The 21,348-nt window shown below is 36.6% G+C and overlaps 3 protein-coding genes across 4 annotated transcripts; 1 reads left to right on the top strand and 2 right to left on the bottom strand.

The window, feature by feature from the left end:
- Positions 1-2,049: 2,049 nt before the first annotated feature.
- Positions 2,050-6,892, bottom strand: LOC110717085. Of its 2 annotated transcripts, XM_021895731.1 has the most exons (4): positions 6,529-6,892; positions 3,186-4,046; positions 2,990-3,085; positions 2,050-2,543 (listed from the first exon to the last, which is right to left on the bottom strand). In XM_021895731.1, exons 2-4 carry the CDS (start codon positions 3,798-3,800, stop codon positions 2,214-2,216), a joined length of 1,041 nt encoding a protein of 346 aa, XP_021751423.1. In that variant the 5' UTR covers positions 3,801-4,046; positions 6,529-6,892; the 3' UTR covers positions 2,050-2,213. The 2 variants fall into 2 exon arrangements, 1 of the variants encoding a protein (XP_021751423.1); XR_002510665.1 differs by lacking the exons at positions 2,050-2,543; positions 2,990-3,085; positions 3,186-4,046 and adding an exon at positions 5,709-6,459 and having other exon boundaries at positions 6,529-6,843.
- A 1,676-nt stretch (positions 6,893-8,568) lies between these two features.
- LOC110717066 lies at positions 8,569-14,741 on the top strand. The gene is made up of 5 exons (XM_021895705.1): positions 8,569-9,931; positions 10,754-11,218; positions 11,321-12,382; positions 12,756-12,927; positions 13,544-14,741. The coding sequence occupies exons 1-5, from the start codon at positions 8,894-8,896 to the stop codon at positions 14,500-14,502; spliced, it is 3,696 nt and encodes a 1,231-aa protein (XP_021751397.1). The 5' UTR covers positions 8,569-8,893; the 3' UTR covers positions 14,503-14,741.
- Positions 14,742-14,835: 94 nt separating this feature from the next.
- Positions 14,836-20,472, bottom strand: LOC110717067 (calcium-transporting ATPase 2, plasma membrane-type-like). Its single transcript, XM_021895706.1, has 7 exons — positions 19,672-20,472; positions 18,770-18,824; positions 16,733-18,678; positions 16,419-16,577; positions 16,147-16,318; positions 15,625-15,923; positions 14,836-15,481 (listed from the first exon to the last, which is right to left on the bottom strand). The coding sequence occupies exons 1-7, from the start codon at positions 19,843-19,845 to the stop codon at positions 15,242-15,244; spliced, it is 3,045 nt and encodes a 1,014-aa protein (XP_021751398.1). The 5' UTR covers positions 19,846-20,472; the 3' UTR covers positions 14,836-15,241.
- Between the last annotated feature and the right edge of the window lie 876 nt (positions 20,473-21,348).

The raw sequence follows: 21,348 nt of genomic DNA, 5'->3' as shown, positions 1-21,348 counted from the left end.
TAATTTTTTTTTTTTTTTGAAATGGATAAGAGGATGGATGGCTATAGGCGGAGGAAATAGGAGATAATTTTGTTTTCTATGAACCTTCATATGCATTCTTTTTCTGGTAATTCTGCAGTATAGAATTGTTAGTTTAATCCTTAGGTAACGAGTTTATTATATACAATCCTTAACATGCTTGGAAAGTTACTAGGACAATCACTTTGAATGGAAACTATTTTATATTGATTTGTTATTGAAAAGTCGATGTACATGGAGTTGGGGGAGAGCCGGTTTTTTACTTGGTGAGCATTTGTGGTTTTTTGCTATTTATGTGTTTTGGTTTGTGATTAGCGCAGACTATCATGGTTCTGGAAGGTTACATGTAGGTTATTTTTGGGTTGTCATTTCTACAAGCAGGTAGTTATTTTTGGGGGGAGGGGGGAGTGCACAAGCAATATTTTTTTATAGTGTAGTTAGTTGATAGTTTGGCCAGTGGTCAAGTTTTACAGCAACTTTGTTGATCATCATGTTAGTATATTAGCTTGACAACTCTCCATATAGAATTGTTCATTCTGTAATGTTGTAACGAGTGTATTTCTTCCAACTCTCCAGATAGAATTGTTCAATCTGAAAAGGGTCAAGCTGTATTTCTTCCAATTCTTTGAAAATTAAGCTTTCAATATGGAGAGTGTGACTTTTACAACATCACAATTTATTCCTGATGGTCAGTACTCTTCTCTTGGTTTAGAAACTAAATTTTCTTCAGAATCTTGTTCTATTACATGATTTTGTTAGTAAATAATATTCAGTAAATCTCTGTTACTCACTGTGAGAAACGTTTTTGTTTCTCACCGTGGCAGTTCTATTAGCATGTTTTATTTGTCAAAATTCATTCAGTTTAGCTGTTTTGGTGATGGTGATGCATCTCATTAGATTGGTTTAGACCTTGACGAGATAATTACAAGTTCATCTCTTTATCTGCTTACAATATTGATTTGACTCTGATTTGAAGTTGACTATTTTTTTTTTTCCAATAGATACATCGTTAGACATGAATTTTTGGTTTGAATATAACATATTTATGGCCCTTTCTAATGCTTAGTTCACTTGGGTAATTGGGTTATTGTTGGTTTAGTTGTAGCAATTATTCTATACTTGCACTCTAAGTTTCACTAATCTTTTTCTTATTCTCATCAAGAGAGAAGGGCTAAGAAAGGGAGAACAGTAAAATTTAAACGGTAAGAAATGACAGTTGGGAGAGGGGTGGGGAGGAGCTGCACATGCTGGAACTATATTACGAGTCATATATGGGACAACTATATTATTTGTGTGTATCTATGAGGCCTGGGAATAGAGGAAGGGACTAGAGTATATTGTAAATAAGGATCAATTTTATTACAAGGAAGAGCATTTTGGAAGGTAATTGATGTACCCATCAGGTTGAGACCGACAAACCTATTGAATCTTCGGAAGGGAGTTACATTCACATGGTAAATGCTGATCTGATTAAATAGTTAAGTTCTTGGGATACTTGTCGTACCTTTAATTTACAAGCACTTGAAATGCAAATGATTTTAGGGTGGAAGGAGAGGGATGCACTTAAGGTATCTGTTCATGTGATTTCATGGGATTGACAAATAGGAATATGCAGGATTCACGCTCACGAATTCTGGCTTGTATAGAGCGGGGTGGTGGTACTGGTGGTTATTCCTTGAGTGATGAAATTAGTTTCAAAGCAAATATTGGATCTTTTTATGTAAGGCTAGAACTTTGAGGATGTACAGGACCAACTGGCATCTCCATATCAGCTATCATATGCTTTGCCCTTGGCTTGATAAATCTTATTTTGGTCTTTTTTTTTATTATTATCTAACTGTGTATGCCTCCACATGCAAGCTTTATATATGGACAAGGGAGATGCTGCTGGAACAAGTGGAATTTTGATTGACCCAGATTAAGAGACAACAAGTACAACAGAATCATTCCAAGTCATGTTGTTCTTGCAATAAGGAACGATGACGAGCACGAAAAAATGTTCAGGATTAACAATTGCACATGGAGGAGTTCTACCAAACATTAACCAAGTTTTATTATGTACCAAAGAAGACAAGAGATTAGGCAACCAAGGATGTGAAGCCTTTTAAATCCATTTAGGATCATCCTTTACTATCCTGCATCGGTATTTAGGACATTTCAAAAACAAACAAACATTAAAGGAGGTCAATCTAGCTTTATAGTATCACCACATCAATGCCTCGTTGAATTTGCTTCGCAAGCAACTTGGCTTGTCTTCTCGCGGAAGCAATGTTATCAATATTTTCTTGGTCATACCATTTGTTTACAAATCCCTTTAATTGTGGACATCGAGTATCACAAATAATCTTCTTAAGCATGGGAGCATTTTGAGTTAGACAGAATGCAAACTCGGCAACAGACGCACTTCCATCGAATCCAATCAACTCTAAAACCTTAAGTTGACGATGTGCACGCATTGTGTAATTAATCTTAGCATCCTTTAGAGCTATTGGCATTACCGCTGCTTCTCCTATCAACGGAACCAACTGCAAACCAATTTAAATGTGTCTAAAGGAAACTACATCGTTCAAACTTTTTACAAAAATTCAATTATAAAACTTAATTGTATAAGAATTTGATTATGTTAAAAATTAAACTGATAATTTTTGGAAACTTTTAGGAAATGAAGGGTGCAAGACTTTGTTCTTTTCACCTTATTGTAAAATTCGATCTTAGGTCTTAGACTTTTAGATAATCCTAGCTAGGAAAAAATTAAACAATCATGTGACCAACAGCCCAATGCTATCACGCCAAATCTAAATAGGAAAGATAGGGTACTTAAAATGGATGAATCTTGCATGTTATATATGTGAATTTGTGAGAACAAATCAAATTTAATCATCAATTTGCATTGTACCATCCATTAAGTTGAAGAGCAAAACGAAGTATAATTTAAATAAAAACTCAAGTAAAATTGAGTCCTGTATCGTACCTCTAACTTAAAGGTGTGCAACAAAGGGCATGCCACAATGAAAGATAAAAGGCTGTCTCTAGGGAGCACCGGTAATCCAGCAGAAGCACGACTTTTCTACATACAAAATTCGAAACCTAGTTTGGTTAAACTAGTAATTTAAAACATAAGTAGTAGTAATTTAGATGCAATGCACAAATAAATGTAAGTGACTAACCCGATTCCAATTGAGAGAGAGTTTCTGGAGTCGATGTGAGAAAGCTGAAATGAGGTGCAAACCATACAAAACACGATAGCAATAATGACCGCCAAAGGTGACATTCACAACCGATGGAACACTAGTATACTCCACCTCAAGCTTCTTTGAAGCGGAGAACAATATAAAAGAAGTAAGTTTGGGAGCAGAAATCTCCAATGACTCAATCTGGTGGCACCAAAAAAGCTCAAAGTGTTTAAGAAAATTATTTTTTACAGGCCTTACTATAACAGTGTAAAACCGGCACGTCCTCACTGTCAGGCTCTCAAGATTGAGACAATTAGCTAAAACGTTCTCGAGCACGCGTCCATCGATACATATGGCTTCTAAGTGAAGAGACTTCAAGAAAAGTTGATGGTTGTTATGACCAGGGTAAATGAAGAGAAAATTCCGTAGAATTGGGTAAATATCAAACCCCTTAGGGAGGCCATAAAAAGTTGACAAGTTGATCTCCAAGTTGGCAACATTTTTGCTTAGGGCCAATTTCACCCATCTATCAATATGGGCATCATGTAAGCCATTGAGTGGATAATGTATTCTGAATGTATTCAGATTTCTGGCACAATTCGCAGTCATAACCCTGTTAACCCAGTTACAATATATCTTAGCTAAACTATCATCAACTATTTTCCTTTGCGAGTAAAATTCCGAGTCTTGCAAATCCAAATCAACTAGGTGAGTCCATACATATCTCCACCTTGTGGAAAGAAGGCTAGTTTTTCATGCACTTTTCAAGTCCATAAGAGATAACAAGTGAACCAGGAAATCATTAGGCAAGCTGCTAATTCGATCCCCTTTGTCTTCATTAGCATTGTTTTTCCTCTGCCGACAAATAAAGTCATGATTAATAATGTTAAAACCTTATTTTTACCAAAAAAAAAATGTACATACGTGTAAATCATATTGCATGGTCAAACAACAAAGATGAATAATATTATTAAAAATAAAAAGAAATGTGACGGTCGAAGACTCACTCTTCTCTTCTGCTTGGGGACCTCTGGTGAAGAAGGGGGTGAGGTTAAATCTATAATTTCGGGAATGACTCGGGGTTGAGCATAGGTTTTAGCCAGAATATCCCACATTTGACGGGTTGTTTTGGCTTGAGAAACAAGAGGGACAAGATTTGAGGATAGGGTGCCGATAAGAGCACCAAAAATCAGCTTATCCTGGCGAAACCATGTTTGATAAGCATTGGCTACGGTCATGGTTGTGGGTGGTGAACCATCGAGATGTTTGTGTAAGTCGTAGCCGATAAGTATTGCCTCAATTTGAGCCTTCCATGGTAGATAATTGGTGGATGTAAGCGTGATCGAGTTCGGAATGGTAACTATCGTCAGAGGCTTTGAAGGATCATTCATATTTGTTACAGTGTCAAATTTGGCTTAGGGTTTTTTTTTTTTTTTTTTTTTTTTTTTTTTTTTTTTTAACCATGTTTTCCGTACATGTATAAATGGGCTTTTCTGGAAATCAGGCCCATTAATTGAATTGGACTACTCCTATGTCTTATTGCCGTGATAACAACAGGTGTTGGCGCGTAGCACTCTGGGTTATGTAATTTACCAATTTGCCTCAATGTTTGGTTGGTCTAATATATATTTACTAACTTGATTGAGATACTTTCTCGTTCCACAAAAATATATTGGAGGATAATAGTTCATATTCATGCCATTGACAAATACAAGTAATTGGTAAAGAATTGGAAATGTCATATGTAATCGCGTGTAAGTGTAATCTGAGTAATGGCAACGTTGAACAATTTATTTGGTATAATATTTATCATCATAAGTAATAATACATTGTCCATGCCCGTAGAAGAGGGTGTGCAACTCGCTTGCACAGGGCCCCTAAAATATGAGGAGCCAAATCAAGTTTTTACTTTTTATTACTAGTAGTATATTCTCATATTCTGTTCAATTTTCTTCTCCCTAGAATCCATACTACTGCATTTATTTAATATTGAAAATTTGAAATCACATTAATTTAGTTATCTTCTCAATAAAAATCCCACTTCCCAAGTTTTCAACTCCATCTTTCTTGCTGTATGCTTGCGATTTTCAGCATTTTGCCTTCAATAATTTGGCTGCTTTTCCAAAAATTTCTTTCATTTCTCATTATACTTTTTCTAATTCCCAAATCTAATCTGCATCAATAAACTCCATTAGTGCTTTTATTGTTTTAATTAACATTTTTACCTATCTATCTCTCAATTACTCAATAAATTTCATTCATATAATCAGAGTAAAGTATGTAGAGACTAAAGTATTATAATTATAGCAAAATACTTCTTAACAAGTGAGCATTAAGGATGAATTGATAGGGGAATTGGGTTATTGCAAAATCATCAAGGGATCAAGTTAAATTAAATTATTTCAGTTAGGTTAATCTTTTTTCCAATACATTGTTTCCAAATTAAATTATTTCTAATTCTATTAAGGGCATGTTTGGATTGGGGGTAATATATTAAGGGGGTAATAAAAGTCAAACTTGAAAAATCAAAAGTAATTAGAGGTGGTGTTGTAGGAGACATGGTGTTTACAAATGAAATAAGATAGTTGTGCCATGAGGAAAAGAGAGAGATGGAGGAATTATTACTCTCATAATGAGGGTAATAGCTATCCACCCTCCCCCTAGTGTAACTATACTCCCAAAATGAGGGTATTGATTCCTCTTTCTTCACCTCATACCATACCAACACTACATAATTTTCCTTACAATTAGGGGTGAGCAGAACGGGGTACTCGATTGAGTTCACAGGACCCCGTTGAAGCGGGTCCAAGAATTTCGGAACCGGTTCCAAGACCGGGTACCCGGATCTTCAATCTTCATCCCACCCACCCCCAAACCACCCGAAACCTAACCGAGCACCCTGAATCTACCCCCGCTCACCCCAAACCACCCGAAACCTAACCGAGCACCCTGAATCTACCCCCGCTCACCCCAAACCACCCGAAACCTAACCGAGCACCCTGAATCTACCCCCGCTCACCCCAACCCACACCACTACCTTCAACCTTCCAAGCAACCCTCACCCCTCCTCCTTCGCTTCCCCCCTGTCGGTGACCCTAACCCTACACTCCAACCCCCACCACGATACCCCAACCAGTCAACCACGGCCTTCTGCACCTTCCACGGAATACATTAAAAAAGAAGATGGGTGGAATACTTAGCGGTGAGGCAGCGATAAAAGATGGGCGAACGACTTGTGGTCCAACCGACAACCATTCATCAAGTAAATCTGAAACAACGATAGATCTGAAACAATTTGTACTTAAAAAAAATAAGAATTGAGAGAAGTAGGACTTACCGGTGTCGAGGATAGGGCGAAGGTGGAGGACGGTGGATGACTGGATGGGTGAAAACGGCGGTTGCCAGTATCAAGAGCAATGAGAGGCACCGATTTTGATGAAGATCAAAGTGGAGGAAGAGGAAAGAGAGGAGAGAGAAAGAGAGAGGCGGTGAATCGGTGATAGTGATTAGTGAATACTAATGAAGGCAAAAAGAGGAAATGGGGGAGAGAGAAAGAGAGAGGATTTTTAACAAAAAAATTGCACATATTAAACAACCGGGTACCCAGTGGGTACCGGGTCCGAATTTCCAGGACCGGAATTGGAACCGGTTTCAACCGGGTCCGGAATTTTGGAACTGGTCTCGGAACCGGTGAGACCGATTTCGGGTCTGGACCCGCTGGGTCCTAACCGGTTCCAGGTCCGGTACTGGGTACCCTGGGTCTTTGCTCACCCCTACTTACAATCATACAATCACTATCTCCTTCTTCCCTATTTTCACATTTATTTTGCTTAGTTTGACTTTTATTACTCTAGTAATACATCTGCCCCAATCCAAGCATGCCGTAATTGTTGAATTGTGAAAAACATACGGAGTATAATACAATATATCTTTTGTCAATTTATAATAAGCATCGCATTCAAAAGGGGTTGCTCCTGTCTATTTGTTCTATGATGAGGTCGTTCGTAATTGTTTACGTTCGTTTAATTGCATTGCTAGGTGGATGCTTTAATTTATAATGTATCGCTTGCTTGTTTTAAAAAATACAAGTAATAAATTAAGCTTGAGTGTGAATGTCTTTTTAGAGTTAAAATTATTGTTGCTCTCAAATATTGTTAAAAAGATAAAGTGTTTTTATTATACGTTTTTAATGTGATAAGTTGTGCATAACATATACGCCATACGAACTACAAAGAACTTAGTAAAATTTTATGGGCCCAAATTTTATGATAACACAGGCCCCCCAAATTGGTTAAGACTACCCTGTACACAGCTCACAATCTTGTATGTAAATTCATCAGTACAAAGTTACTCTGCAGAAGTATTTGGCTGCAACAGTGATCTACGGTGTCCACTTAATACATTACACTCCTCTTTTGCACTCCCCTTTTACCTCTATATCCATCAGCTTTCAACCACCATCTTTATTGCTTCAATCTTCCTTTGTTAGAGGTACATACTTACTCAATTTGTCATTAAATTCTTCTATGTTGTAGTTAGGATTTATACTGCTTTGAAAATTCCTGTCTTTATTTATCTCCTAGTGTGTCATTAGTTTTTTTTTTTTTTTTTTTTTTTTTTGAAAAATTCAATTATAGTATAAAATCTTATACAATTTTATTTATTTATTATTTTTTATTATTTTTTTATATATATATATGTTCATAACAAAGATAATTACTGTAAATAAAACAAGATTGATATACCTTTTCAGTTTCCACACAAACATTTATGACTATAATAAAAAATATTAACATAATTTGCAACATATTTTAAATTACTTCAAGATTTCCCTAATACATCCACCTCCATTTTTGTCCTCTTTCTTCCTCCTCTTAACATCATTTTCAATTTAACTCTCGGTACACCATTGGAGTAGCTCGAGCTTTCTTCTCTCGTTCACTACCATTTTCACCATTGTCTTTTCGACGTCTTTGCCGCCGAATTAAACGAAAACCTTAAGAAAAATGGAGGAAAGAATGGCATGGTTAGCCCCAAAGGGTATGAGTGTTGGTCTTACATTGAAGCCAATTGCAGAGTTTGATTTCTCCATTGAAGACTTTGAAGATCTTCTGATTTTTCTCCATTAAAGCCTCTTTGTTAACACCGTTTTCTTCACTTTTACGTGGCTTGACAAATTTACCCCAACCTTACATAGCAAAATGACCAGCGTGTCATTTGAGTAAGTTCAGTTGTTACTCAAATTGTATTTTCTCATACGAGTACGGAGTATTTTCACTTCTCCAATTTTATTTACTCCCTCCGGTTTTTTTTAATTACAATTTTTGTCATTTTAGTCCGCTCAAAATTAAATGCAACTTTCTATTTTATTTATATTTTGGGTGAACAAAATCCCTGAAAATTACTATTTTACCCTTACTTTTCCAAGTGGTGGGCCAAACTTTCTCTCTCTACACACTTTACTCACCTTTAATTAATCTCACTACTACATGCCCCTTAACTTTTGCCTCGTGAACCGCAAATCACACCAAAGTTGCATTTAAAAAAAATCGGAGGAAGTATTTATTTTTTTTTCAGATTTGTTTTTATAGGAAATAAGATTACCAAATGCCCCAAAATATAGAGTCTCAGAGTTGAGCGCCATTGTTCAACCGTTCAAATTTGCACTTTTCTTCGTCTTTCTTCTTCCCCTCTCTCCTAAAATGGAGAAACGGCTTCGTTCTTCTCTGCAAAATTCTGCAGATACATTTCTAGCATCAGCCATCAAATTCTCTCTAACATCAGCTAGACCTTCTCTCAAAACCCTAATTTTCTCCATTAAACCTTCTTCAGACATCTCTTCTTCTCTCCCTCTTTCTCTCCACTCCTCAATTTCTCACTCAATTGCTTCCTTCAAAATCCCATCTAACCCCAGAACTCCGCCTTCGCCGCCATTGAAAAAACCTCGAAGATCCTCTCGAAATTCAACGACCCAAGTCGAAGAACCCCCCCAACAAAAAACCCATCTTCACAATCTTCAAATCTACGCTTACATTTCCCTAATTTGTACAAAACATCCCCAAAATGCCTTCTCTGCTGACGATTTGTTCCCGGCTGTTCGGGAATTGCACGATAATTTGATCCTTTTCGAGTCTGATAACGGCCTATTATCCGACATTTCTAGCTTGTGTGAGTTATGGTGGAAGGAGGAGCTTGTTGGGAGAGAATTGTTAATCTCTCAATTTGTTCCATTTCTTGTTTCAAGGTCGTTAACTTTAAGGAAAAAGGTTGATATTCATAGGGTTTATGTATTGAGGGAAGCTTTTGTGTTGTTTGACTTTGAGGATGAGAGTATAGAGGACTTGAAATTGTTGCTAATTAGATGTGTGATTACCCCTCTTTACTTAAAAACCGAAGATGGAAGGCGGTTTATCGCCTTTTTGTTTGGTTTAAGTCTTCAGGTTCTGAAGGAGGTGTTGGCAATGATCAAATCCCAAATTCCTTTTGGAAGGAAGTCAATGTTGGAGGCTTATGGGGAGATTTTATTTAAAGGGTGGAAAAGTGTGGAAGGTGATCTTAGGAGAGAAATTGAAGATGGGTTTTTACAGGGTTTGATTGACAGTGCAACATTTGCTAGTTCTGCTTCACTTGCAGCTTCTGTTCGCAGGGTTTTAGGAGGGTTCATCAATCAGAGGACTACTGATGGGGTGGAGAAGATCCTTTTTCGCCTCGCTGAGCCTGTGATTTTCCGGTCATTGCAGGTACTTTGGATGCTATTCCAGTATTTAGTAATGGTTGATCATTAAGATTTTTCCTTTATTCTGAAATAGTAATAATTTATGATTAGTTATTCCCAATTGTCATATCCTTGAATGTTAAGGGGATATAATATTGTGGTTAGACATTTAATTGCTATGAATTGGATGTTTTACTGCTATTGCTTCTGTGGTTTCCTTCAGTTAACAACATAAGTCGTATCATTAGGCTTATGTGGTTAACTGCTATTTAACATATGTTATACTTTTATATAACTAATGCATTTGGTGTCTGAACATCAGTACTATGCTTCTTATTTCTGTCATTTTTGGACATTCCAAATGGTATTGGTAGTACAGGTAACTGGTAATGATCTTTCATACCATGTAGGGGAAGGGTTGTGAATTGGACACTCCAAATGGTATTGGCTCCACTTTATTTCATTAGGTAGGGTATAAATTGGGATTTAAGTTGTTAATCTCTCGAAGACATTAGGCTTATTCTTTGGAGAAAAAATGTAAAAAGTTGTTTGAGCATTTGATCAATCTTGCCTAATTTAAGGGTGAGAAATTCTACGTGATATCCCCTTCTTTTGAAGTTTCCCATCTTGTAGAAAACTTTATTTCAGTATTCACATGGGGTTGACACTCAGCCAACAAATAAAGGGTTTAAAACATCAGTGTCATGTAAAATTTATTTCTAAGAATTGTGTGCTAAAGCATAGTGGTGCAAGGGCATAAGAATGTCTGCATTGCTATTGGCTTTATAGACTGATAACTGAAAACTTTTGCAAATCAATTAAGAATTATGTATGTCTACCATTGCAGGTTGCAAATTCAAATGTTCGGCAGAATGCACTTCATTTACTCTTGGACATGTTTCCTCTTGAAAATCCAGATGCTACAAAAGAGGCCAAGGACACTTTGTTTGAAAAGCAATCTTTCTTGTTAGAAAAATTACTTAAAGATGATTGTCCAGATGTGAGGGTAGTTGCAGTAGAAGGTTGTTGTCGTATTCTTCGTTTGTTTTGGGAAATCATTCCTTCCTCAACTATTACAAAAATGTTAACCATCATTTTTGATGATATGTCGCATGATATATCCAATGAGGTTAGACTCTCCACATTGAATGGCATAATTTATTTGATGGGCAATCCTCAAGCTCATGAACTCCTTAAAGTACTTTTGCCAAGATTGCATAGTTTGATTTTGGATTCAGTTCTGTCGATTCGAATTGCTATGGCTGATCTCCTTCTACTTATTATGGATGTTCGAGGGTTCCAGTTTAATAAGGTAAGAGAAAAGTGCCTTATACACAGCATCAGTATTTTTTTGTGATTGCCACCTACTTTTCTCCTTGCTGGTTGACTAATGCTGTTGTATTTTAATCTTTAGGTGGTCAATTTAGATGTTTTACTGACTACTCTTGCAAATGATCAACCACCTGTTGCTCAAAGGATTGTACGGTTGCTTTTACCGTCGTATTTTCCATCAAAGGTCAATGTAGCAGAAGCATGCACTCGTGTAATCACACTAATTAAAAGGTCTCCTTTGGCTGGTGCAAGATTCTGTGAGTTTCTTGCATCAGAAGGAGCATCTTCAAAGTCTCTCACAGAACTAGTCAGATTTCTCACTGATCTAGTCCTTTCTTCTGATGAACTTGATGAATATCATACTAAGGGAATATTTGTTGCTTTAGGCCACCTTTGTAGAAACCTAGTAAATGATTCATCTCGCAGAGACCCTCTTAAGAAACTATTTTCAGGTGAAATACTGGAGGGTTTGTTGGCTGCTGCAATGCTTGGGAATGCTCAATCCTCGTTTTTTGATATCATTTCTGTTGTCTCTCCTATTGGTGCAAATGGACTACTTGAACAATGCTTAGCTGCAGTCTCAAACTGTTGTGGTTTGTCTGGGAATGAAGAAAAGCAAGCTGAAATACGCTCTGCACATAAACTGGCTATTTCTTGCAAATGGTTTGACCAGATGTTTGAGGTTCTATCAATGCTCCTGCAAGACACTGTTATCCAGTGTAATGAATACTTCAGTATAGAAGTACCCAGGGAGATAACGCAATCTGCAAAGAGGAAGAAAAGCAGACTCACGAGAGAATCGAGAAAAGGGAAATGTGCTAATGGAAAAGGACCATTAGCATTCAAGAACAGCTACCAAATTTCAGTAGGAATAGCATGGCAAATAAAAGATCTCTTAGCTTCAGAGATCAGCCGAAAAGCTATATTCAAATCCAAGCACTTAAAATTGGTGATTGTTTCCTTAAAGGTCATATCAGAAATAAGCATTGGGCACAGTATGTGTTGTGAATTTATGGATGCATTGTTGATTGATGCATATATGGCTCTTTCTCTGCACATGACCCTTCAACATATTAGTGTCAATGGCGTTGATGATCATAATGACAGGGAGAATAATACGCAAGGTTCTGGATTGGAAGAGGAGGTAAGTAATTATAAATCTTAATGCTTATAGGTTTTTCAAATAATTAAGCTGATAGATTTACTTTTATTGGATATGTTTTACTTGTATTTTTTTCTGCATATTAACCTTTGTGAAGGTATATGATTGATACCTTAGATACTAGTAGGGAAAAGTTTACAAGCTTGCCTTTTTATTTATTAATTTATTTTTTAAAGTTTTTTATTTTTTTGGAAGAGGTCATTGTTCTTGAACATTCTTGTGATCCTTGATATTAGGTCACAAGTTTATAGTAGTCTGAGGTTGTGCTAGAAGCTCTTTACAGTGATATCAGTGTAGCTGCAATAATATAATGTAATTGATGATTGTTTGGCAATATCCTTTTATTCCTTCTCAGCAAACACTAGTGGACAAGACATTGGATCATCTTCTCATCTGTACAGAGAAAGTACTTAGATCTGGGGGTTTGGCAAAAATTGGATCAATGTTGTCAGGATGTAAGTTATGTAACAACATGGCTGTTCAGCTTCGCAGGCAAAAGCAAGAAGACTCCGATGTAGATGATGATGGTAAGCAACATGCTCTCTTTTCCCATATTAGTGAGAATAGTGAATATAACCAACAAGGTAAAAAAGGATAAAAGTTGTGTAATCTGTTGAACTTAGAATGACATTTTAAGTACGAGGGTTTATGAACCATTCAACTTTCTATATTATTGCTGTCTATATCCTTTTGGTTTAGAATGACTAGCTCCTGTTAATCTGGCATTCAGTATGAGATTGGTTTTAGTGACATAATCAAGGAGTTTTTTGTGTCTTGATTTTGTTTACATTTATAGTGCTTCTCATGAGTATATTTCCAAACTTGCTAGACTGTAAACAGATAGGAAACAGAGTTCTGGAAACTGTGTCCCATCCCGGATTTTGTTTAATTTTCTGTTGACCGAGCTTAACTTGGATGTGTAGTACAAACTTTTTTGGTGCTAAGTCTACATATTTCACTATCTTGGGAAGTGGTTGCAATGACTGTCCATGTTTCTTTCGTAAATCTGGTAAATCATTTTGAAATTTCTTATTAGATTTCTAGTAATCACCCTGTTACAACTGGAAGGATCATGATATTCCCAGTCATTGATTAGCTCAGAGTTTATTTTAATCATTTCTATCGAACTGCTTGTTCTTGTAGGAGCTGCCTTTTCTTATCGTCGAAAATTGTTGAATTCGGTGAAAATTTGCACCGCAGTTCTGAAGTTCATAGTCGATGTTGCAGCAATGGACCTTATCTTTCATAACAAACACAGGGTTTTGGGTTTTACATCTGGCTATATGCAGAATATGATATCCATCTTAAAACGATGCTTTCATGGCGAATTGAAGTTTCGGGAGGAACAATCGAAAGAACTTCATTTGTGCTTGAAGAGTTCTTTCACTTATGCCGCGAAGTTGCTCAATGTAGTTCTTGCAAGCACCACTGAAGATTCTCCTGCTCCCCAAGAAGTCTTTGAAGTTGCAAATAATCTGCTTGATCTAATAGCCTCCATTGAGTTATATTGTGGACCTGGTTATGCAGCACGCGTGGTAAGTTTAGCAAAACAATGGCTGCCCGATGTGATTTTAAGTTTGGGATCTAGGAACATGCATAAACATTCAATGGAAGAGAATGTCTCTCTTCACTTGTCTAGTGATGGTGAAATGCATATTCATCCGTGGCTCTCAATTTTAGCGAGTATTGAGCTTTATGAAACTAAGTGCTCTGAATCAGGCGATGAGGAAGATGATAAAGACGTGGTAAATGAAAAGTTCCCAGCTTTTAGCAAGCTAATTGGAATGATGGTTCGACTAATTCGGATGAATCACAAAGTTTTAGACGTTGTGGGACTAATTTTTCTAATTGGCTCTACAACATATTTGTTAAGGAAGGAATTTCCGTCTGCCTTGGGACTTGTACGCTTTGTTTGCACGAAACTGTTGAGGCCGGAAGACATACAGTTGGCAAAGCTCATTATGATACTTAGTTATCTGAAACAGCTATACCCACAAGTTGAAGGCTGTATTGAGGGTGCAGAGAACAGTGAAGGGTTACAAGAACTTCTTGGTATCAAAGCATTGCTTGATCCTGTCTGGGATTATTCATGTGAAACCTGATGTATATCGTGATAAAATATTGGATTTTTCTTATGCACTCTGAATAGTTCAGTTCTGTAAATAAAAAACCTAAATTCGACTAAATGCAATGTAATACTAGAAGTTTCCCATGTGGGCGCGACATGTAAAAATAAACTTGCATTATCAAATTTTTTGTTATCTCTTTCCAATTACTAAGTTTCTTAACGCAGCAAAAACATGGGTGATATTATGATAAGATGCTAGCAAGTGTTTCAATTATTGTGTGTTTTTACTTCTGTTTTCAGAGAGGGTGACTTTTGTGATGGAGTGTAACGATAACATCAAAATTCTAAGCGTGCGATATTTTGTATCTAAAGAGAAACATTACCCTGAGAATTCTGGAATTTCACAAAGATGGTGATAAGCATTACAGTTTGACTGAATGAAATCAAGATCCTAGTTACAGAGAAATCATGTTGATTTACAAGTAGTCAACTTAAAAGGAATCTAAATAACAAACTACTTCCTAAACCCTGGCATACAAATGCGCCTTGGTCGTAAAACATTAGAAAATTTAAGAAAACAAAGTGATCTCCTGCTCTGCTGCTCATGATACTGATATTAGAACATTTACTTTAAATTCTTCCAATCAAACGCGTCTGCAGGTCATGAAGTTAGCAGCGGGTAGGTAACAAAAGATGTTAGACAGTTAGTGCTTAATGCAAATAATGCTTCTGGACTTGATCCATACATAGTGTGCTTGTTTGATACAGGAGTCTTAAACTGGTATTTTCTTCAAGCCGGCTGCAACTGGCATGCCCAAGAATCCAATGAAGATACTAAGGAACCACTGCATGAAACTGAGGGGAGTGGTGTTGGCAAATGTACCAAGATATTCGATGATTATAATTTGGAAGAAGAGGGTTATACTGATGACGGCAACAAAAACATAATTGTCTAATATGCCCTTAAATACATCTATCTCCTCCATGTCTCTTGAGCTTATTTCATTGAATATCTGCATGAAGAAAAATGCATTATAAGCCTCTCAGATTAGTTTTACTGTCAAATTTCGCATAATTGTGCAAAATAATAAAGATATTTCTCTATCAACTAATTCATTAAATAGAGCTTCTTGAAGCATATAGAAACTGTAAATACCTGACAGAACACAAAGGAATTGAAGATTAGAGTATTCAAGCTCAAATCACCCTCTGGACCTTGAAGACCAAACAAAGCTTTTCCATTTGCTTGCAGAAACCAAATCACCATGAATTGGTAGAAGGATTGGCCTAATATATTCCTCCACATGACATTGCTGATGAAATTCCCTTGCCTCCCAACTGGTGTTCGCTTCATTAAGTCGTCGTTAGGAGGCTCAGTGGCCAATGCAAGAGCTCCCAGGGTATCCATGATCATGTTGACCCATAAAAGCTGAACAGCAGTAAGCGGAGCACTCCCTGAAATAGCCAGATCAGAGTGTCAAACATCTAGGAAATTGACACAGTACAATTACCTTGAATAGGAAAGATTGGTTTAGATAAACCAAACTATTGATCAACCTTTTGGATTAACCTGCCTTTAAAAAACTCATAATTTAAAAAAACTCATAATGATATTACATATGACCAAAAGATTGAATTATTCATATTATTTTTTCAATAAATATAGAAGGATTCTTACCAGTCCAACAGGCTGAAAAGAAGTTAACAAGCAAGGCAACGATATTAACAGTCAGCTGGAACTGCACAAACTTTTGAATGTTTATGTAAACTGAACGTCCCCACTTAGCAACAGTAACAATTGTAGAGAAATTGTCATCTAGAATGATAACATCAGCACTTTCTTTAGCCACCTGAAAATTTAGAGACAGATTAATGTCACTGCAAGTAAGCAAAATGATCTGGAATCTATATGACACCAAAATTATACTAATATGTCTATATAGTATATACCTCAGTACCAGCAATGCCCATTGCAAGTCCAATATCAGCTTCATGTAGAGCAGGGGCATCGTTTGTCCCATCTCCTGTGACTGCCACGACTTCATTAAATGTTGTTCTCAAGTGCTTCACAAGTGTGTGTTTATCTAGGGGAGAAGATCTTGCCATCACCTGCAAAAAGAAGGTTTTGATGAAATTAAAACCTGTTCTCTTCAGCCGTAAAAATAAACCTTGTGCTTAGTATAAATCACATTAATTTAAAGTAAAAATCAATTTTAGTCATAAAAAACCAGTTTAAATCTATTAAAATTGGTTAGTGGACCAACCTGAATTTTAGGAACGATTTTCTCTAATTCTTCTAGGCTCTTCTCTCGGAAAACCGGACCTTCTATGGCAATACCATCATCAGTAAGGATACCACATTCCCTTGCAATAGCTTTGGCTGTATTTATGTTGTCTCCCGTAACCATCCTAACAGTTATCCCTGCTGCACGACACATTGCAACAGACTCCTTGACTCCAGGTCGAACAGGATCTTTAATACCCACAATCCCTATACAAGTGTACCCTTCAGTGGGCATAGGGTCATTTGGAGTGAATCCTGCATTCTCCATATCCATGTAGACAAGACACAAGGTTCGAAGAGATTCATTTGCAAACTGATCAATTGTAACCGTAAGATGCTCCAAAGTTTCTGCATCTAGGGGAACAATCTCTCCATTTGCATTAATCACTTTATCACAGGTAGCTAAAACTATCTCCGAAGCACCTTTGCTGTGGGCTCTTAAACCTCCTCCATTAGGAAGATCTAGTACTACACCCATCCTCTTCTTTGTAGAGTTAAATGGTTCAACTTTGATAAGCTTAGATGCTTGCCTCTCAGCATGAAAATCACCACCAAGTGACAAGGCAAATTCCAAGAGAGCGGTTTCTGTGGGGGTTCCCAATATTTCATGCTTCCCATTTTTATTGGCAACTACCTCTCCTCCCGTGTTATTGAATATGGATTGAAGCAAAAGCTTCAAGGTAGAATCAGGCAACTCAGTGCGCAAGCTAGATTCATTGGTAATTTCCTTAACATTCAAGCCAATGCAAGATTTTACCACAGTCATGTGATTGGTAGTTAGGGTCCCGGTTTTATCACTACAGATAGTAGTAGATGATCCCATGGTCTCACAAGCAGCCAAGTTGCGGACTAAGGCCTTATCATTCATCATCTGCTTCATGGCAAACGCAAGACTCAAAGTCACAGCCAAAGGCAACCCCTCAGGAACAGCCACCACAACAATGGTAACTGCAATTGCAAAGTACTCTAGCAACTCCAGTGCTTCATCCCCAGCCCAATACCAATGAGTCCCTTCTCTCCATTTGCGAGCTACTAGACCATTTACAAGTACTGCAAAAGTCACCACAGCAAAGAAAAGTCCAATTTTACCAATAATGGTGGCAACCCCATTGAGTTTGACCTGTAATGGGGTCTCATCATCTCCCCCTTCACTAAGAGTTGCCATCAACTTGCCCCATTGAGTCCTCATCCCAACAGTTGTAATAATCATCTTGCATGATCCATCTTGGACTTTGGTCCCCGAGAGAAGAAAAGGGTTTTCATCACTGACCATAACAGGTTCGCTCTCTCCGGTTAAGCTTGATTCATCAATCAACACTGAGAATCCTGAGACAAATAGCCCATCAGCAGGGACTTGATCCCCTATAGAAAGATGCACAATATCACCAGGAAGTAGGTCATATATAGACATTTTCTGCCTATCACCGTTCCTAGTAACTTGAATAGCAATCTTCTTCTTTTCTTTGTCAAGATCCCTGAACTGTAAGGACTGACGATAATCACTAGTTGCAGTTACAAACACAACTAATAAGATGGAAGCTACAATGCCGAGCCCATCATGAGCCCCCACAGGCCACCCCTCTGTAGCCACACCAACTATCAGAGAGACGAAAGCACAAACTCCAAGAATCATCAATGTCATATCCTGAAGGGCTTCCCAAACAAACACCCAGAAACTCCGAAGTTGAGGCTCAGCAAACTTGTTGATCCCAAATAAGTCCTGCCTACAAGCAAGTGTAGCTGGATCGGTGGTAAGCCCATTTTCAGTTGATGTGCAGAGCTTTTCTGCAATTCCCATTACTCCTCCATGGGCTTTTACCTTCTTTAGATCATGGCCTTCGGCAATGCAACTCAACTCATCAGCACATATTCCATAACCTGCTGCTTTCACTTCCTCAGGGACTGCATAATCACTCGGTGCCACACCTACACTCACGAAATGTGTCAACAAATTTAACACTCAATTCAAGCCCCTTGATTGGAAGACGAATATAGACAATTATTTAGTAGCACTTACCCTGTATAAACTGGAATGCAGCCTTTGAAACCAGAACAGCAATCCTCAACTTCTCCTGTAACACCAAAAATGAAAAGCTAAAGTCAGTTGAATTCTACCAATAAATAGCATATTGATAGTTGACATTCAAATTAGAGGTGACAACCTTGACTAAGGCAAACCAACCCAAAATCAACAAGAAATTACATAGAGAAACTCAAACTCGTACTTGACATAAATTCGAACACAAATCAACCCAAATTTATTTGTTGTCATCTTGCATTTCATTAAATTATTGAAAATTGAAAACTATTTCAAATTAATGTGAAATCAAACACAAACATGACTTGTTTCTCCAAATTGTCAGCTCTACCATCAAAATTCTTAAATTCATCAAAACAATACAGTGGATTTATGTACATTAATATTTGTCACGCATACCTTTATGGTAACGCAACAAAAAAATAATGCGGAGTAACAATTAAAATGCTTTGGTGCTTCCAAGCATATAAAACTGTGAAACTGTTGTCATCTTGATTATGTAACAACAAAGTCTCAAAATCAACCAAAATTGAAAATGTGGAACACACGATAAATAATTGTATTAGTTTAGCTAAATTTCTTTCTATAACAAATGACATTGCATCCAAAATGTGTTCTCCCTGTTCTAGTTCATACAAACAGTACATAATTTTAACCTCTTCTACAATTTACCTATACGGAAATAAAATCAAGCACTATAATATAGTTAAATAAATTTTGTTAGATTTGTCTCGTAACATATGTTCATGCTTACAATAATGCATTATAAGCGTGAAAGTTCAAATGATTCAATTCGAAAAAAGAAAATCAAATAGTTCGTACAAGTTTGACAAATTTACATATTGACCCACCAAAAAAACAAAAATGATGAAGAGAGAAACCTGATTGGTACGACGCATAGCAGCCGCCTCGTAACGTTTGGAAAGGTTGGCAGTGAAACGAAAACGACGCTTTGGATTTTTGACGACGCCACACAAATTCCTCCATCTTTCCAACACTTCATCTGATGTTCCTTTTGGTTTCACCTCGAAGTTTTGACTCAAATAACTCTCCATTTTTTCGCTCTCCTCTCTTTTCTCTCTCTAACTATAACTATGATCTTACCTTATATACTTGGTTATTTTAAAGCTTTTAACCCAGAATAAATAAATAAAAACTCAGCTTCTCTCCATTATTTATACGGACTACTTCATGTAAATTTGACCCATGAAACCAATGAGAAAGTGTTTCAATATTATATGAAGGGTTGAGAGAAATTTCTACGAGGAAACTGATTTTTTTTTTAAACAAAAAGAGAATAATTTGTGTGTTTTGTTTTTTTACCAGAATTCGAAAAAGGTAAAACGAGTAGTCAGAAAGGGAAAATAATGGGGTTAGGTTTTATTCTATTTTATGAAACATCAAAGAAAAAGAGGTGAAAAACAAAGATAGTAGCAAAATTATAGCATTAGCATTAATTGAAGAGAAAATGAGAAACAAATGCCATTTTTGTTTTTTTGGGCTGCTTTTTTGAGGTGAGGGTGAGGGTGAGGTGATCCGAAATTTGGTGGGAAATTTGTAGTCTAAAAAAGAATTTTCCCCGTAAATTAGAACGAATTGCTCGGAGACTTCATTCAGATTGTTTATATAATCCACAAGACTAGACTACCACTCTTTTTGGTGCCACATAATTTCATGGGGTATCATTAACCCGTGTCAACTTGGCCCTATTGTCATTTTCATTGTCTTTCATCTACGACCTCTAGCTAGTAGCTCCACATTACTATCAATACTTTTCTCGCTTTTTTTATATGAGAATCGGATACTTTTAAGATAACAATAATCTCGTTTTCGGAGATATTATTCCTCTCGTTAAATGTTCAGGTAAAAGATATAATTGATTGTTTGATATTCAAGAACGTATGTCATCATTGTGTGTTGATTCTTACGTATATAATCAATTTTATTTTCTTAAAATTAATAAGTTCATTAACACTTTGATTCTCTAAACAACAAGAATAATTAGAGATTTAATTCTAAATATGGAGACGACGTGAACCAAGGTTTTATCTTCCTAAGATTATATAAAAATATAGACCAATATTTTACATACAATTTGAATACACTATGTCGCGATCATTTTAGTTTATCAATATTGTATCCACAATATTCCACATCCATATCAATTTCTAAATATAGGTATATCACATTATAATTACTGCATTGCTCTATCTAATGTTCTGTTTTTGAACTACATCAACGTGATCGTGTTCTATGTTCATTCAACCATCCAAAATATCTCCTTATTGACAAAGTAAAACATAGTAATTTCTACTCCCAAAATATTCGTCAAAATTTTAAAGTAAGATAAGTAGTGTAGTACAATTAGTCCACTCTAATTGAAAAAATTAATCAAAAAGATAAAATAAATTAAGCATAAACAATGGTTAATAGAAGTCATGGATCGTGTACAATACGCGTAACGAACTAAACAGTCATGGAAACTACTAATTATACACGGCTCGAACATGTCTTCAAATATAATATGAATGTGGGAGAATTGTCTTGGACCACCCTTG

Source organism: Chenopodium quinoa, unplaced genomic scaffold, assembly GCF_001683475.1.
Source record: "Chenopodium quinoa cultivar QQ74 unplaced genomic scaffold, ASM168347v1, whole genome shotgun sequence".
NCBI classification, from domain to species: Eukaryota; Viridiplantae; Streptophyta; class Magnoliopsida; order Caryophyllales; family Amaranthaceae; genus Chenopodium; species Chenopodium quinoa.
Note: the sequence above shows the minus strand (reverse complement) of the source record. Positions and strands in the feature narration are given on the sequence as shown.

Coding starts and splice junctions, on each gene's coding strand:
- LOC110717067 (XM_021895706.1), bottom strand. CDS start 19,845: ATGGAGAGTTATTTGAGTCAAAACTTCGAGGTGAAACCAAAAGGAACA. Junction 18,825..19,671: donor CTATGCGTCGTACCAATCAG/GTTTCTCTCTTC, acceptor TTGGTGTTACAG/GAGAAGTTGAGGATTGCTGT. Junction 18,679..18,769: donor TGCATTCCAGTTTATACAGG/GTAAGTGCTACT, acceptor TCGTGAGTGTAG/GTGTGGCACCGAGTGATTAT.
- LOC110717066 (XM_021895705.1), top strand. CDS start 8,894: ATGGAGAAACGGCTTCGTTCTTCTCTGCAAAATTCTGCAGATACATTT. Junction 12,383..12,755: donor GTTCTGGATTGGAAGAGGAG/GTAAGTAATTAT, acceptor ATTCCTTCTCAG/CAAACACTAGTGGACAAGAC. Junction 12,928..13,543: donor CTCCGATGTAGATGATGATG/GTAAGCAACATG, acceptor TTGTTCTTGTAG/GAGCTGCCTTTTCTTATCGT.
- LOC110717085 (XM_021895731.1), bottom strand. CDS start 3,800: ATGACTGCGAATTGTGCCAGAAATCTGAATACATTCAGAATACATTAT. Junction 3,086..3,185: donor TCTCTCTCAATTGGAATCGG/GTTAGTCACTTA, acceptor TTTTGTATGTAG/AAAAGTCGTGCTTCTGCTGG. Junction 2,544..2,989: donor TGCACACCTTTAAGTTAGAG/GTACGATACAGG, acceptor ATTGGTTTGCAG/TTGGTTCCGTTGATAGGAGA.